This window comes from Nicotiana sylvestris, chromosome 5 (assembly GCF_000393655.2).
Source record: "Nicotiana sylvestris chromosome 5, ASM39365v2, whole genome shotgun sequence".
NCBI lineage: Eukaryota > Viridiplantae > Streptophyta > Magnoliopsida > Solanales > Solanaceae > Nicotiana > Nicotiana sylvestris.
Window position 1 is genome coordinate 133604447 of NC_091061.1, and position 15845 is coordinate 133620291.

The following is a 15845-nucleotide window of genomic DNA, read 5'->3' on the forward strand; positions in this document are numbered from 1 at the left end:
CCGCGTAGTTCGGGCAAAATAACCGAACTGTTTTAAAACAGAATTTTTTTTCTTTTTCAGCAACAAATAACAAAACACTTTCCAAGCATGACTCTTTCATTTACATTTTGGCATTTTCGAAAAAATAAAAAAAAAAAAAAATTAAAAATAAGACCCTTTTTTTCATTGTCATTTTTCAGAGGAACACAAACTATTTTCCCTTTTTTATTATTTTTTTTTTTTGAAAAATAAGACAGAACAACGACTTTTTTTTCTTTCTATTTTTTCTTTGCTTTTAATAAAACAAACTAATAAGACACATTTTTTTTTCAAATTTTTGGCAGAGTTTTGACAATATTTGGGTATTGGATTTTTTTCAAAAATAAACAATCAATTCCCTAACCGCTATTTCTTTTTCTTTTTTTTCAATTTCACAATATTCATAATATTCAAACACCGGTCAGTGAGACAAAATAAATGCACGGAAAACAAATAGGATGCATCAGGATGGTCTTTTCATATCAGGTTGCTAGTCCTAGACGGACTCAACCCCTGTGTTGAGTCCCCTAAGTCAAATACAACGTGATGCAAATAAGCGTTCCTACTAGGGATCCGGCATGAAGTCACGTTATTCTATGTTCAAAACCTGGGTCGGTGTTCTAGACAGTGTACCCGAGCGGACAACTCGAGCTGAGGAAGGAGCTCCTTTCCGGGAACCAAAAGGCCAGCCGGCTTAGAAACTTTCCGAGCCTCTTTTATTTAGGGTACGACACTAACAGAATAGGGAGTCTCAACCAGTAAGCACATCCCCAGAGGTAAGAAGAGAAGGGTTTCGGCACAGTTTATATACAGTTCAAATAATATCAAAGCGGTAAAAGTAGCATTTTGCACATTTAGGCTAAAACAAATAATAATAAAATCAGATAATAAATAAAGCCAAATAATAACAATTATTCTAAGCTCGAATTCTTAACCCTGAACCATCTGGGTTTTATCCCCAGCAGAGTCGCCAGAGCTGTCACACCTCCTTTTTCCACACCCGCGAGGGTACAAGGGAGTTTTTTCCAATTAAAGGACAATCGAAACGGGATTCGTTTATTTATTTCAGAGTCGCCACTTGGGAGATTTAGGGTGTCCCAAGTCACCAATTTTAATCCCGAATCGAGGAAAAGAATGACTCCATATTACAGTCTGCGCACCAGAAATCCGGATAAGGAATTCTGTTAACCCGGGAGAAGGTGTTAGGCATTCCCGAGTTCCGTGGTTCTAGCACGGTCGCTCAACTGTCATATTCGGCTTGATTATCTGATTTTATACAAATGTGAACTTATGTGCAAATTTTATCTTTTTACCAATTTCATAATTATTATTTTACGAGAATTGCAACGTCGTGAAAACATATCTCGAACCACGTTACATCAATGCACCCGTGGTTATTGACATATCTCGACTCCGTTGAGATTTGGATTTGGGTCACATCAATGTGCACCCGAGTTTAAAGAGATAACTTTATTAAATACGCGCCTAAAGTGACTAGCGTATCATTATTTTAGGAAGGCCGTGGAATTTTGCTAAACGGTCCATCCCGAAGTCTAAGCAATTTTAAAGCAAATATTTACTGAGGGCCCCGCGATTTTTGTATTTTTCGGCGAGGCTCATCTCATTTTTATTTTTAAGGATAAACCTACAGTGACTACATTTTTTCTATTAAGTTTGTCTCTAAAACAAAAGAAAATACCTCAATTAATTACATGCTGAAAAGATGTAACTTATTAGTTATTAGTTTACGGTTAATGCGAATGGAAAATTGCGATCGAGTTTGTTCAAAGAAAAACTGCTTTCATTCTATATTCTTTTATTCAATAATACTAGAACATGAGATTGACACACCATAATATCAAAACAGATTAACTATTTTTCGATTAATTTAAACTAACATTATTATATGAAGAAGTTATACATATGTAACCTTATTACTCATTAATCAATCAACTACATTTTTATACAAAGAGAGGAAAATTAATATTCAAACACAAATCTAAACAGGAGGAATTCAACAGAAACAAAGCCTGATTAATATTTCATTTTTTTCGCTTCAAGCCAAGAGTGTACAAATGTGTACCTGGAAATGGCAGTACAAGGAGAAAAGAAGTAGGAGAGTAGTATGTAACACAACAACATACAGCAGCAGAAAGCCCAACACGGTAGCTTCAACACCTCAGTCCAGAAATCCCAGCAACACGGAGAAAACTAGTAAAAATGGAGAAGACAAATAGTGCGGAAACCTCTCTTTATTTTTTTATTTCTAGATTTGAACTCTCTATGGTGTTCTTCCACTCTCAATATTTCAGAAAATTTGTTTCTATATTTTTTACTCTCTTCAAAATGAATTCTGTCCCTGTATATTCAGTGTATCCAGAATGTATATCGGGTGTATACTTCTCACTCCGCCCCCTCTTTTTTTCTTCTCTCTATCTAGTTTTTCCTCTCTTTTTTTCCACCCTTCTTCCTAAATTTTCTCTTCTATTTATAGCAAAATTTTCGAAATTTTCAGATTTGTTTTTTATTATTTTATTATTTTTTTAATTAAAAGAAATCCCACTTACAAATTGCTTTTATTTTTTTAGAAAAAGAAATCCCACCTTTATTTACTTTTATTTTTAAAATTCCAACTTTAATTACTTTATCTTATTTAAAATCCCACTTTTTATTTTTTTAAAAGAGAATCTCACTTTATTTAACTTTTCTTTAAAAAACAAACCACTATCTTTTCTTTTTCTTTTAAAAATGCTACTTTCAATTACTTTAAATTTTTTAAATTTTCAGATACCTTTATATTTATTTTTTAATTCCAACCTTATTTTACTTTTAAATTTTTTAAAACTTTTTACTTTTTTTAAATTTTCTACATTCTTTTACTTTTTTTATTTATTTTTTATTTTATTTTTTTAAAATCATTTAAGAAATTACTATATATTTTTTTTTAAAAATAATAATAATAAATAAAATAAAATATTTTCGGATTTTTTTTATATATAAAAAAAAACAAAAAATAAAACTATTAATAGTGATAATTCACTTTTTATTTTTTATTTTTTTGGTTTTGTTTTGTGTTGGACAAAAATGAAGAAGGGGTGTTGGGTTAATGGAGCGGACCGGATCGACCCGGTTTGAAACGGACCGGGTCATGGGGAAAGTTGGGCAATTATTTGGGCCTGTGGTTTGAAATTGAAGAAGTGGCCCAATCCGATTTTTCTTTGTATTTTTGTTCTCTTTTCTTCTTTTATTTTTCTAAAACTAAATTATAAAAGTACTTAAATTATTATTAAGAACTAAATTAAGTTATAAAAGCGCAAATTAACTTCCAATAACAATTAACGCACAATTAAGTAATAATTAAGCATAAAATTGTTCATTTGGACATTAAATGCTAAAAATGCAAAAGATGCCTATTTTTGTATTTTTTATTAATTTAACAAATAAACATGCATAGACAAACATACAAATAGTTACACAAAATATCACAAAAATTGCACACCAAGAAAAATTATTTTATTTTTGAATTTTTTGGGAGTAATTCTCATATAGGGCAAAAATCACGTGCTTACAGCTGCCCCTCTTTGCCCGAAGACACGAAGGGTTTTCGTGCAAAGATAAAGCGAGCGATTTTTGCCCATCCGAGTACTCCGTGTGAAGCATTTTTTGAAAATGCGCTTGGGCTGTAAGGGGCCCCTCTGGAGTCTGCACTCTCACAGTAAGCACGGGTACCTATCATGATTTGAGAGTGAGCCCAAGGGGCTGATACTGTAATGAGAGTGAGCCCGAGGGGCTGATATTGTACCGAGAGTGAGCCCGAGGGGATGATACTGTTCTAAGTGATTGTTACTGTGCCCGAGGGTCTGATTTCTACTTGTTATTCACCTGCAAAATTACCTGTTTTACTTGATTTAAAGAAACTTCATTTGATTTCTTCATGGATTTATTGCCTTAAGTGATTTTACTGCTTGATATAGAATTGTTTTGTGCCTATACGTGTTTTCTTGCTTTCAACCATTATTTATGATTATTACTCACTGAGTCGGAGTACTCACATTACTCCCTGCACCGTGTGTGTAGATTCAGGCGTCGCAGAGTCCGCTCCTGAGTGCTGATCCTCCCAGTCCAGGCAGTATTTTCGGAGACTACGAGGTAGTTGTTGGCGTCCGCAGCCCCCCGTGCCTTCCTTATCTTACTATTTTCATATTCTTGAACTTCTGTAACGAATTTCGTATCTAGTAGACTGGTATCCGGAATTATTAGTTGCTCATGACTTATGACACCCCGATTTGGGCTGTGTCGGGATGGTTTCTACTGTTGTTATCGTTAATTCCGCAAATTATGGTTATTATATCACGTTTTAGAACTACTTATGGTATTTAACTGTTTAAAAGAGGTGGTCTGTTTTGGTCTGGCTGGCCTTGTCTGCACGAGAGGCGCCATCACGACCGGGTTCAGGGAATTTGGGTCGTGACAATTTATTAGTGTAATTTCGATAAATAAATTTCAGTATCTTATTTTTGTTTCACTTATTTGATTGGGTTTCTGCTTTAACATGTAAAATTACGACAAAAACCTTAAAGTACATTATAGTTATTAATAGTATAATTATATTATTTCAGATGTAATCTTGGTATTTGTAAACTTAGTTATAGTTAATATTTTTGCCGGTCCTAATATGTTTATAGGTTTGGTTTACTATGTGTAGGAGATTTCAATTGCTGTGAACTTGAAATTACAAAGTCTAAAAAATAATTACGGCTGGGTTAATATTTACGATAAATAGTTTAATATAAAAAAATATAGTGAAGCTATCATTAGTAGGACTGAATGCTAAAAGAATAAAATATTAAAAATGACGACTTATTATAATATATTTTATTTTCTACTATTTTCATCCTTAAATTTCTTATAAAGAAATACGTTCAATTTATTACTATTAAGTTGGATATATAAATTTCGGTATCTTATTTAAGCTTCAATTATCTAATTGCAATTGTGCTTTAAAATGTATAAGTTAAAAAAATATATTAAAATACATAATAGTTTATTATACTATAATACAATTATAATTATTATAAAAATTGTATTCTCTTCTTTTGTAAACTTATTTATAGATATTTTTTATTAGGTTTATAGGTTTGATTTATGATGTATAGGAAGCTTTAGTAGTTTTGGATTTGAAATTAATCTGTTCTTTTATTGATAAATTTTAATGCATGTTTACCCTTTAATTATTTTAAGTTATTTGTTGTAAAGTTGATAGTGATAACCTTTAAAACATTCACACTATAAAAATAACATCTTACATTTAAGAAGAAAAAAGAATAAGGAGTTATATCTGCATGAGACTTTATTTGCTTCCTATTTACTCTCTTTCAATTAATTTTTTTTATTTTACTAAAATTGTAAAATTCTAAAGAATTAACCGGCAATAATTCTATAACAAAGACAATCCTCCTAAACCTTATAGGAGTTCTGAGTAAACGCTAGTTTCCTACTTTGATTTTGCTAATATTTATTTTATAATATGGTATTATATATTTTAAATAAGGAAAAAGATAATATAAAAAATTTAGGTGTTTTTGAAGTATTAAATATTAGAAAAATAATAAAATGATTGTATTGTCTAGTGTGCATTTTATTTTTAAATAGTAAAAAAGGCGAATGACATTTCGCTAAAGCCTTCGTGCTTTTAATATAGTATAGATAATTAGAATAAACTAATTACCGCAAATACTAAGTGAATAAAATTGTTCTTCAAAAAAATTACTCATTGATATTAAAATATTATTATTATTTTCCCTCATGAATACAATTGGAATACCATTAATATGTTACTTTCCAATTGCCATATAGAAACTACTTCAAAAGAACGTTTACAAATTTCGTACCAAGGTTCTAAATAATTAACTTTTAAATATTTATTTAAGGTAAAATTTAAAATGGTTTTAAAGTTCTAAATTTTAGATACACCTAATTTAAATAAGGAAGTATTTAATAACCAAATTTCAATAAACCTTTAGGTCCTAAATATTAGAAAAATAATTAAATGACTATTTTATCTAGTGTGAACTCTATTTTTAAAGGGTAAAAAAGGAAAAAAGATAATATAGAAAATTTAGGTGTTTTTGAAGTCCTAAATATTAGAAAAATAGTAAAATGACTGTATTGTCTAGTGTACATTTTATTTTTAAATAGTAAAAAAGGCGAATGACATTTCGCTAGGGCGTTCGTGCTTTTAATATAGTATAGATAATTAGAACAAACTAATTACCGCAAATACTAAGTGAATAAAGTTGTTCTTCAAAAAAATTACTCATTGATGTTAAAATATTATTATTATTTCCCCTCATGAATACAATTGGAATACCATTAATATATTACTTTCCAATTTCCATATAGAAATTACTTCAAAAGAACGTTTACAAATTTTGTACCAAGGTTCTAAATAATTAACTTTTAAATGTTTATTTAAGGTAAAATATTAATTGGTGTTAAAGTTCTAAATTTATATACACCTAATTTAAATAAGGAAATATTTAATAACCAAATTTCAATAAATCTTTAGTCCTAAATATTAGAAAGATAACTAAATGACCATTTTATCTAGTGTGAACTCTATTTTTAAAGGGTAAAAAATACGAATGACATTTTGCTAAGGGCCTTCGTGCTTTTAATATAACTAGTTTTACGGTACGCGCGTTGCGCGTGTAACTTATCTAAATGAGTAAAACTTTTAAAAAATTATATAAATATTATTTTTGAATTAAAATAAATGTGTAAATTTATTTTAACAAAAACTATTGATTATATATAGCTAATTCAATAAGGAATATCAATTTATACAATTCCCTGTCTATGTTTTTATTTTTGCTCTTTTAATTACTACTTTAAATTACTTATGACTAAATGTATCTAATTTATTTTCATTAATTTTAATATATAAATTTATCTTATCTATGTTTTACTTTACGAGTATTGTAAATGGATTTGTAATTTAATATGTGTATAAATTTTCAATATTTATTCAACTTATTCAAATAATAATAATTAACTCAAAGTACATTATAGTACTTATTACTTTAAATTAAAATACTACTATTATTTTTAAAATGTAAGCATATCGTATTAAACTTGTTTATATATATATTTTCATACTCGATCTAGTATATTGTAAGTTTGGTTTACATATTATTAGCAATCTTTAATTTTGAAGACTTAAAATTAGATCTAAAATTTTATTAGTAGATTTCTAACACGTTTATATACATTTTGTCTAATACACATAAGAAAAAGTCATAATTACTTTACACAATTTATGTAAGGAAAGGATTTCTAAGTAAATTTTTATTTGATTTAAATTCCTAAAAATTAGAAGTTTCTATATATGTAGTTCGAATAAGGAAAAATTTAATGACCAATATTTAGCTGATTTTAAAGTATTAAATATTAGTAGAATAATTGAATTACAATTATAACCAATATAACATCTATTTTTAATGAGTAAAAAAGGCGAACGACATTTTTGCTAAGGTACTTCGTGCTAGGATACGCGTGATGCGCATACCTTCTATTGATGCATATAAAATTATAAAAAAATATAAGCCCTTAGAAATAAGATTTTTAAAAATATAAGCTCTTGAATATGAAAAATATTGAGCCTACTTAGTCGAAAAAAGTAACGGATGGTCTATCTAAGCATGATAACAATCAAGATAATCTTGAAAGTTTAGTGTTATTATGTATCTCGTTCTTTTATATTAATTTCGTATCAAAATAGTCATGTAGGTACCATGTATTCTAAGAAAAGTTAACTATAAAGAGAAGAAAAATTAGCGATAGATAAATTATGTAGTTAAATAATAAAATTCATCGCTAATCCTACTTAGTGACAGAATCAATTATATCTTATAAAAAAAATCCTATTAGCTATAAGATGAATTTAGTAACTAATTCATCTTTTGTAAAGTTAAATTATGTAACAAACTTAGTTAGGTATTTCTGTAAATTAAATTATGATAATTAATTTCTTATCACAAATTAATAATTACTATTTTTTCAACAATAATTACTATTTCAAAATCTAATACCTAGTAAATTTTAACGAATTTAACAACCAAGCTTCTAAGGAAATACTTATGATTTAAATTTTTAAAAGCAAATAAATCATATGAAAGAAAAATAAAGGCACAAGGACAAAGAAAAAAAAATATCACACAAAACGTGAAGTTTCCTTGTTGGAAACAAAAAAAAAAAAATTCCTACTACTTTTTTTTATTCTTTTACGTCTTAATATATTGTATCCTTATTAGGAGAAGATATCAAACGCTAAATTATATTAGATTTTTTTATTTATTTAGAACTCCTAAATATAAGGAAAGTTTTTTGATTTTTCAATTTTGTCCAATATAAAATATGTTTTTAAAGGATAAAAAAGGCGAACGACATTTCGCTAAAGGCCTTCGTGCTTTTAATATAGTATAGATAAAATATGTTTTTAAAGGATAAAAAGGCGAACGACATTTCGCTAAAGGCCTTCGTGCTTTTAATATAGTATAGATATAGATATAGATTTAATCTTTTTCCAAATTTTTTCTTCATGAAATGAGTTTCCGATACTTTTCAAAGATTAGATCTTTTGCAATATTTCTTGGAACAAAACAGAAGTGTATAAAAGATTGAACCTTAAAGAATATCTTAGCCAAGATATGCTAGTTAGGCCTTTTTCTTGGTTCAGGAACCTAAGCTAGGGACAATTCAACTTCTACACACTACATTATAAACAGTTTTGAGGTAAAAATTGTTTAATCATGTAAAACTTGTTTAATCATCACGAATCCGACAACAAAATAAGAGCCAATTCCAATAGAAGGAAACGCGATAGCACGTTATTTTTCATTTCTTTCACCATCCTTTGTATTACATTTATGTAAATCTTTATTGTAAACTGAACCAAGAAAAGAATTTGCTTATCAGATACAAAAACCACACCTGAGCAAAGTTAAAATTGACATTAAGAATCTAAGAATGCTGTCAGTATCAACACTTCATTCGTTTCCTGAGAATGAAATCTTTGATAAACAGTGGAAGGTAGTACATGATTGCAGCAATAGTAGAAAAATGGCCAGTAGAAAACCAAGCTGGAGGTTTCTCCTTCAGCACGGCGTTCACCGTCCTCTTTCCAAATTCTTCTGCAGGAGTTGATCTTGGGCCTTGTGAGAAATGTGCTCGTGCCCGGATTGCTTCTTCAAATTTCTTGTACAACTTCCATTCTGGCATTTGACTGTAATTGGCAATTGCAGAGTTTCCAATGTTTGACGTCACAGCTCCAGGGACAACGGTGATGACATCAATGCCAAATGGCCGAAGTTCCAGCCTACAATAACGCATCATAGAGCTCTAGAATCAGGATATAGTGTCATAATATTTTTACCATCCAACTTATAGGTGCGATGATGATGATAGAAGCACATCTGCTATCGTCCCAAGCATCTGAAAATCACCCAGCATGCTACTGCAATAAGCTCCTCGTTTTTATTACATAAAATGCGATCTTTATAACTTTGAAATTATTGGCTCTTCATACTTAACTATTCTCTCACAACCTAGAATAAGTATAGAATAGAATATTCTGGTGAATGAATGAATCATTGCTCAACTACTAGTATCCCACTATCACCTGCTTGGACTTGGGGGTACATAAGCCAGCTACATCTTTCTGTCAAATGCTAGAAAAGTTGACGTCTAAGTTTTGAGCTATTATTCTAGTCATACCTGCTGGGACTTAGGTATACAAGTCGGCAAGGTCTTTCTGAGACAGGCTACTCAAGTTGACATCCTTACTGTTGAGCTATAACACCATAATCTACCCGATAGCTCCTTCTGTTTAATCTTCTGTTTTCCTTTGCCTTGCACGGTCGTAAAATACAGAATAAGAGGGGGATGGTATGGATATGGTTAAGGAATTCTCACCCTGCAAACCTCTTTAAGCATCCCTCGTACTCATCAACAGCCTCTCATCATTAGGATGGAATTCTCACCTCAATAAAGTTTCCAACTTAGCATCTTTTCAAAGATTTGCATTAACTTTCAATGTCACCCAACTATTTTCCATAAACTCAAAGTTGGATTATCTGAGAGAGGATATGTAGACAACTAAAAAGATAGAGAAGGAGTCGGCTGTTGGAGATGGTAGAGGACAGTCAAATGGATGAGAGAGGAGTGCAGGTCCTTTTTGAGAATAACCAAAAGTAAACCTTCTTTGTTCCCCACTTTAATGTCCTGTTTGACTTGGCATTTCCATTAAGAAGAGTTAAAAACAGGAGAGACTTTTTTGAGTGTGAAAGAGGTAAAATCTGAGGTTGCGAAATACTAACCCTACTATTAATTTTTCAAATTTGAAATAGCTTAAAGAATTTTTTTTTTGAAAGAACTGTAAGAAGTGGACCCTTAATGTTCGAGAAACTTCTCTTTTAGGAGGGTGAAAATTATTGTAGCATAGCACACAAAGAGGAAAGGTGACATTCAATCTGGAACAGACGATGCCAAATTTCATTTTTTTAATCAGCTAGGGTAACATTTTTCATATTTCTTGAGACGGAGCATTTTTCATATTTCTTTTCATAAGCGACCTGTTCAATTATGATAATTTAGGATCTGGATACATTAGCCTCACTCAGCGTACAACCATGAAGGGTTCATTTTCTTGGTTATCAACTAAGAACTATCTCTACGGCTCTACCAAGCAAGGACTACTTAACATAAAATATATGTAAGCCTTAGAAACACAAGAATGCAAATACAAGTCCATAACAATGTCCAGTGTTATCAAAGGCGAAAAGCATAAAAAAAAAGGTGGGATCTAGGGCTTTATATGAAAAGGGTGCAAAGGCAGAAAAAAGTACCAAAATATATATGTAATTCGAGAATAATGTTAGAAGTGAGGATTCATGTAACTGACTCAACTTGTTTGGGATTGAGTTGGAGAGTAATAACTAAAAGCACCAATATAAGTTATATGGACAAAACATTATAAAAGATCTTTATTGTTTAGTGTTGCCTCTTTAGGATAAGCCTATTTTGCATCTAGCTTCAGGGCTTCAGCATACTTTACGCGAGCTTTTGACAACACTTAGAAGTAAAATAAGCTTCCCAACATGAATATCACTACTTCGAAAAATTTAACAATACTGTGAACTATGAAGCAACTTACTTATATGTTCTAATGATCGAGGTGCACAACCTGATTTGACGGGGTAACTGGTAGCAAAGGTCACAACTATATCTCTCTGTGATGTTATCAGCCTATAACACGGTCTCAGTGTGTGATTTAGTCTCAAACAGGGTACTAACCAGGTAACAGACTGGACCTTGGATTCCCATTTTCAGCCATATGACTTAATATGTTGCAACCTGGGCAACAATGTGTTCTACAGGACTACTCGTTAAAAAGATTTATTGACAACTCTTCAGCGTAACGAAAAAGATACTTATGAAGTCAAAAAGTTTGATCATAGGAGGAAAACAATGAAAAAGGGCAGCCCGGTGCACAAAGCATTACGCGCTCACACAAGGTCCGGGGAAGGGCCGCACCCCAAGGGGTGTGATGTAGGCAGCCTAAGCCTACCCTGATGCAAGCATCAATGGCTGATTCCATGGCTTGAATCCGTGACCTATAGGTCACAAAGAGACAACTTTACAGTTGCTCCAAGGTTCCCTTCGAGGAAAACAATGCCGGAAAAGTAATTTAGTTCAAAGCTGAGGTTTGAGCAGGTGATGCCTCACCCGATACAAAGGTAACATTCATGCGAGAGAGTGAACACGTCCGAGAAACATATCTGGTTTCCAGTAAATCTTAAGTATGGAGTTTGAGTCGTTAATTATAGGAGGACAACAAAAGAAACTGTAATGTGGTTCAAGGAAGAGAAATTAGTACATCTAATACTTAATGACAGTCTAATAAAAATAAAGCACCCAAAAACTAAAGATAGAGTAAGATAACAAAGTTTAAGAGCCTGTAATAAATTAATCGTTGTATGCTTGGCTGCAATTTGAAGTTGAAAAAGCATCCAAAACAAAGTTGGCTAAGCATACCTCAAGGTATCAGTAAATGAGTGTACAGCTGCTTTGGATGCACTATAAGCACCTGACCATGGTCCCGGAGCCAAAGCAATGCAACTTCCTACATTTACAATTTTCCCTTTCTTCCTGGATGCCATGTGAGGAACAACAGATTGAATTAACCTTAGGGGACCTATAGAAATATAAAAAGTGTCATATACCCAAAAGAAAGGAGAAAAAGAGATTTCTGCCTGGACTCAGAAAAAATAAAAGAAAGCTAAGAGAAGAAAGAATTAAAAAATTAGGTAAATAATCATTTATTCCAAATTTGACAAACTAAAAAGGGCAGCCCGGTGAACTAAGCTCCCATTATGTACGGGGTCCGGGGAAGGGCAGGCCTTGCATTTCTGCATACCCGTGCCCTCCTGCTCACACGGCGGCACTTTTACTGTTGCGCCAAGATGCCCCTTCCAAATCTGACTAACTACAGATGGAAAATATTTATTTGGAAGCAACGAGTGTACTATGATTTTTTGTTATCCGGACCAAGAGGTGTAGGATGTGAACACGGAAATATGTCATTGATGATGGGAAGTTCCAACAATGTGTTCAATCTCCCAACATAACAGAATTCTAACATGAACAACACTACACATTCCGGCCTTCAATCCCCAACAACCACGCCAAGTCAAGAAGAATGTCAAGTGTGGGGTGAATGGAACATTATTTCCAACCTAGCTGATAACGTGTTAACTGCAGCTTATTTTTGATGGAGCACCTTAAAGGAGGACAAAGTGTGTAGAAGATTATTGTGGAGTTCCTAAAAGGACTCACTGCTTAATGTCATACAAAGAGTTTCATGTTTACCTAATGCCTGGATATTAGAAGCAAGAAAACTGGGAGGAGTAAAAAGTACAATACTGAAAGCTAGAACAAACACTAGCAACAAGATGATGATGTCAATATCATACTGTGAAAATATAGAAGAATTTAGCAAAGAAGCAAAGCAGAAAGTGGACTATATACACTTAAGATGATGATGTTAATATCATGTTGTGAAGATATAGAAGAACTTAGCAAAGAGGCAATGTAAAAAGTGAGCCACTCAACTACTCAGCACGCCACAACCAAATGGTTGAGGATGAATTTATTTCTGAGTCCAATTATGTAGGATGGAAAGAATATGAAATTTCAAAAAAGCAACGGCAAAGTATATTAGACTCAAATGTAGTTTAGAGGACCGACTTATATGCCTAACATTAGGATATCAGTCATCGGTGATGTATATGAGATATTAGCAGCAGGTTTCTATCATCCTGCTTCTCGTTCACCTTATTCTTTTAGTGCTTGATGATGACCCCTCAAGATTCTAAAGTTTGAATTTGGTTAATTCCAAAGTCATTTCCCATTTTCCTTGCAAATTAGTAAACTGATAATGCTTTGATAAAATTAAAACAGAATCCAGCCAATCAATTTGGAAAATGCAAGTTAACCTCCCTCTTTCTTACACAATATTCTTGCCTTAAATAGAGAGCTTTGGAGTTGCAATAAACAGTAGTATGGTACAACAGATTAGGTGAAAAAAATCTAAGAAAGCCTATAATCTAAGTAGGTTAAACAATGTTTAAGCAATTAGTTAAACTGAACTATTTCAATTTTGGTTAAGTTTCATCATCCTCACTGCTCCTCTTGGATTCATTTTCATTGAGAGAGACAGATAAGCCAACAGTTTACTGAAGTCACAGTACCTTCGTCAGTTCAAATATCCTCCGTATACTGATGGTTAAACAAGTACACAAATCAGCATAACAAATAAGTGCACACAGGCTAAAACAGGTAGATCAAGTACTAGCTCTGCTAATAAATATATACTCGATCAGATTACCAAATTAAGCTTCCAAAAGTAATTCTTTGAAATAGGATAGATGGGTTGCCAACCAACCAACCTACCATGGGCCCGACACCCTTAATTATTTGTCATTGATATTTCACTGTGGTCCCGATCAATCCAGTAAAGACCAAGAGCTCAGCACACCTATTGACGCCCACCAACCTATAGAGCTAACCAACTATGAGGATGTAAGCTAGTCTCCTTTACCTCAACGTAACAAATTCTCCCTTGCTTGTAGAAGAAAACTATTGTTCTGATAAAATCATTATAATCATGTCTCCCCCATCCCCTGGGAAGAAAAAGAAAGGGGAAAAACCTTTACTCTCCTTTTTGAAAAAGGGAAAACTTTTATTTCCCTTTTGGATCAAGTACTCAAGGAAAGAGTTGGTAAAATCTGAATGATATTAAAGAAACCAGAAGGCTCAATATGTCTACTGCTTCAAATAAGGTAAAGTTGGAACTACAAAGATTCAGTTTTAGTTCCAAATCTATTCTAAATTTTATCTCAGTCCCCATCATTTAAGAATATTAAATCGCCAATCAAGAACTTCAATAATCCAATTACCAACATGATACTTATTCTCTAGCAAGAGAATTCAAACACTGGAAGTACAATTTCAAATTAGCAGGCTTTAAACAAGTCAAATCATATTTGTACAAATAATTCAAGTGGAAATATAATACTTCAATGTAGCAAATGGTTGTCCCAATTTAGGTGGCGGTGTTTGACTGTGCATAGACTTTAAGAAATAAAGACTTTTGAAACTTGTGATCTGAAGCAAACCGTAGATACTTGTTTAGCTATAGATAATCTCACTACGGTAAAAATAGAAAGTTTAAGTTGAATTGTTTCTAAATACGGAATCTTTTTGGACAGACTTAAAGGGAAAGTATGAGGAGAGTACAACTTATAATACTAACATGAATTTGCTAAATATCTAAACTTTGTTTTAGTTTTAACACAACAAATAAGTAGAGCTATGTATAATGATGCATACCAAAAACATTGGTGTTGAAGGTATGTTGAATAGAATATAAAGGGACTTCAGCAAGAGGGCCAACACACTGTACACCAGCATTGTTAACAAGAATATCAATGCGCCCAAATTTTTCAAGAACATTAGTGAGGAGACGTGTCACGCTTTGATCAGACAAAACATCGAGTTCTTGAAGAAAGAATCGTGGGTCATCTTCGAAATCGGACATGGATGTCAGGGACCGAGCTGTGGCTACAACGAAACAATTCTTGGATGCAAAAGCTCGAGCTAACTCATGACCTATTCCGCCATTTGAACAGCCTGTTATCAGAACTACTTCCTTAGTTTCTTCCATTAGAGAGAATTTGCAAAGAAGTTTGAGAGTATGTACCAGAGTTTGGCAGTTAGGCTTTAATGCCTATTGTTGACTTCCTAGAGATTTCGGCCCGTCTCTGTTTTATTTTTGGGTTAATAACACTTTTGATCACTTATTAATAATTGATATTTTTTCCTCCCTATATAATATTTCAAACTTATTTATCAAAAATATTTTAATTTTATATATTACTCACTCTAAACAAAAATTACTTATAATTTATATACAATTCATTATTAGTATCTTAAATTAAGGAATTCGATTACAATCTTTTCCTTTTTTCTTTCCTCACTTCTTTCCTTATTCTATGCCGCTTCAATCCATATATAATCCATTAATAGTACCTTAAATTATGAGATTCAGTTACACTCTTTTTTTATTCTCTCATCTCTTCTATTCAATAGAGCCTTAATTGTAATATAGCAATTTCAATAAAGCCGAACCAAAGTGACGTAAAATAGTTCAAGACTTAATTGAGAACCAAATCTTATAAAACTATTTTAATAGCTTGAACCAGAAAGTA

At 32.0% G+C, this 15845-nt stretch overlaps 1 protein-coding gene across 2 annotated transcripts; it reads right to left on the reverse strand.

Annotated features, from left to right (window-relative positions):
* Window positions 1–8886: 8886 nt before the first annotated feature.
* Window positions 8887–15417, reverse strand: LOC104211249 (short-chain dehydrogenase ptmH-like). Of its 2 annotated transcripts, XM_070174639.1 has the most exons (4): window positions 15338–15417; window positions 14968–15267; window positions 12112–12271; window positions 8887–9394 (listed from the first exon to the last, which is right to left on the reverse strand). In XM_070174639.1, the coding sequence occupies exons 2-4, from the start codon at window positions 15173–15175 to the stop codon at window positions 9058–9060; spliced, it is 705 nt and encodes a 234-aa protein (XP_070030740.1). In that variant the 5' UTR covers window positions 15176–15267; window positions 15338–15417; the 3' UTR covers window positions 8887–9057. The 2 variants fall into 2 exon arrangements, with proteins under 2 accessions (XP_070030740.1, XP_009758580.1); XM_009760278.2 differs by having other exon boundaries at window positions 14968–15397.
* Window positions 15418–15845: the final 428 nt, after the last annotated feature.

Excerpts from the sequence above, each read along its gene's own strand:
- LOC104211249 (XM_009760278.2), bottom strand. The coding sequence starts at position 15,301 with ATGGAAGAAACTAAGGAAGTAGTTCTGATAACAGGCTGTTCAAATGGC. Across the intron at positions 12,272-14,967 it reads CTTCAACACCAATGTTTTTG|GTCCCCTAAGGTTAATTCAA; the intron begins GTATGCATCATT and ends ATATTTCTATAG. Across the intron at positions 9,395-12,111 it reads TCATTTACTGATACCTTGAG|GCTGGAACTTCGGCCATTTG; the intron begins GTATGCTTAGCC and ends GCGTTATTGTAG.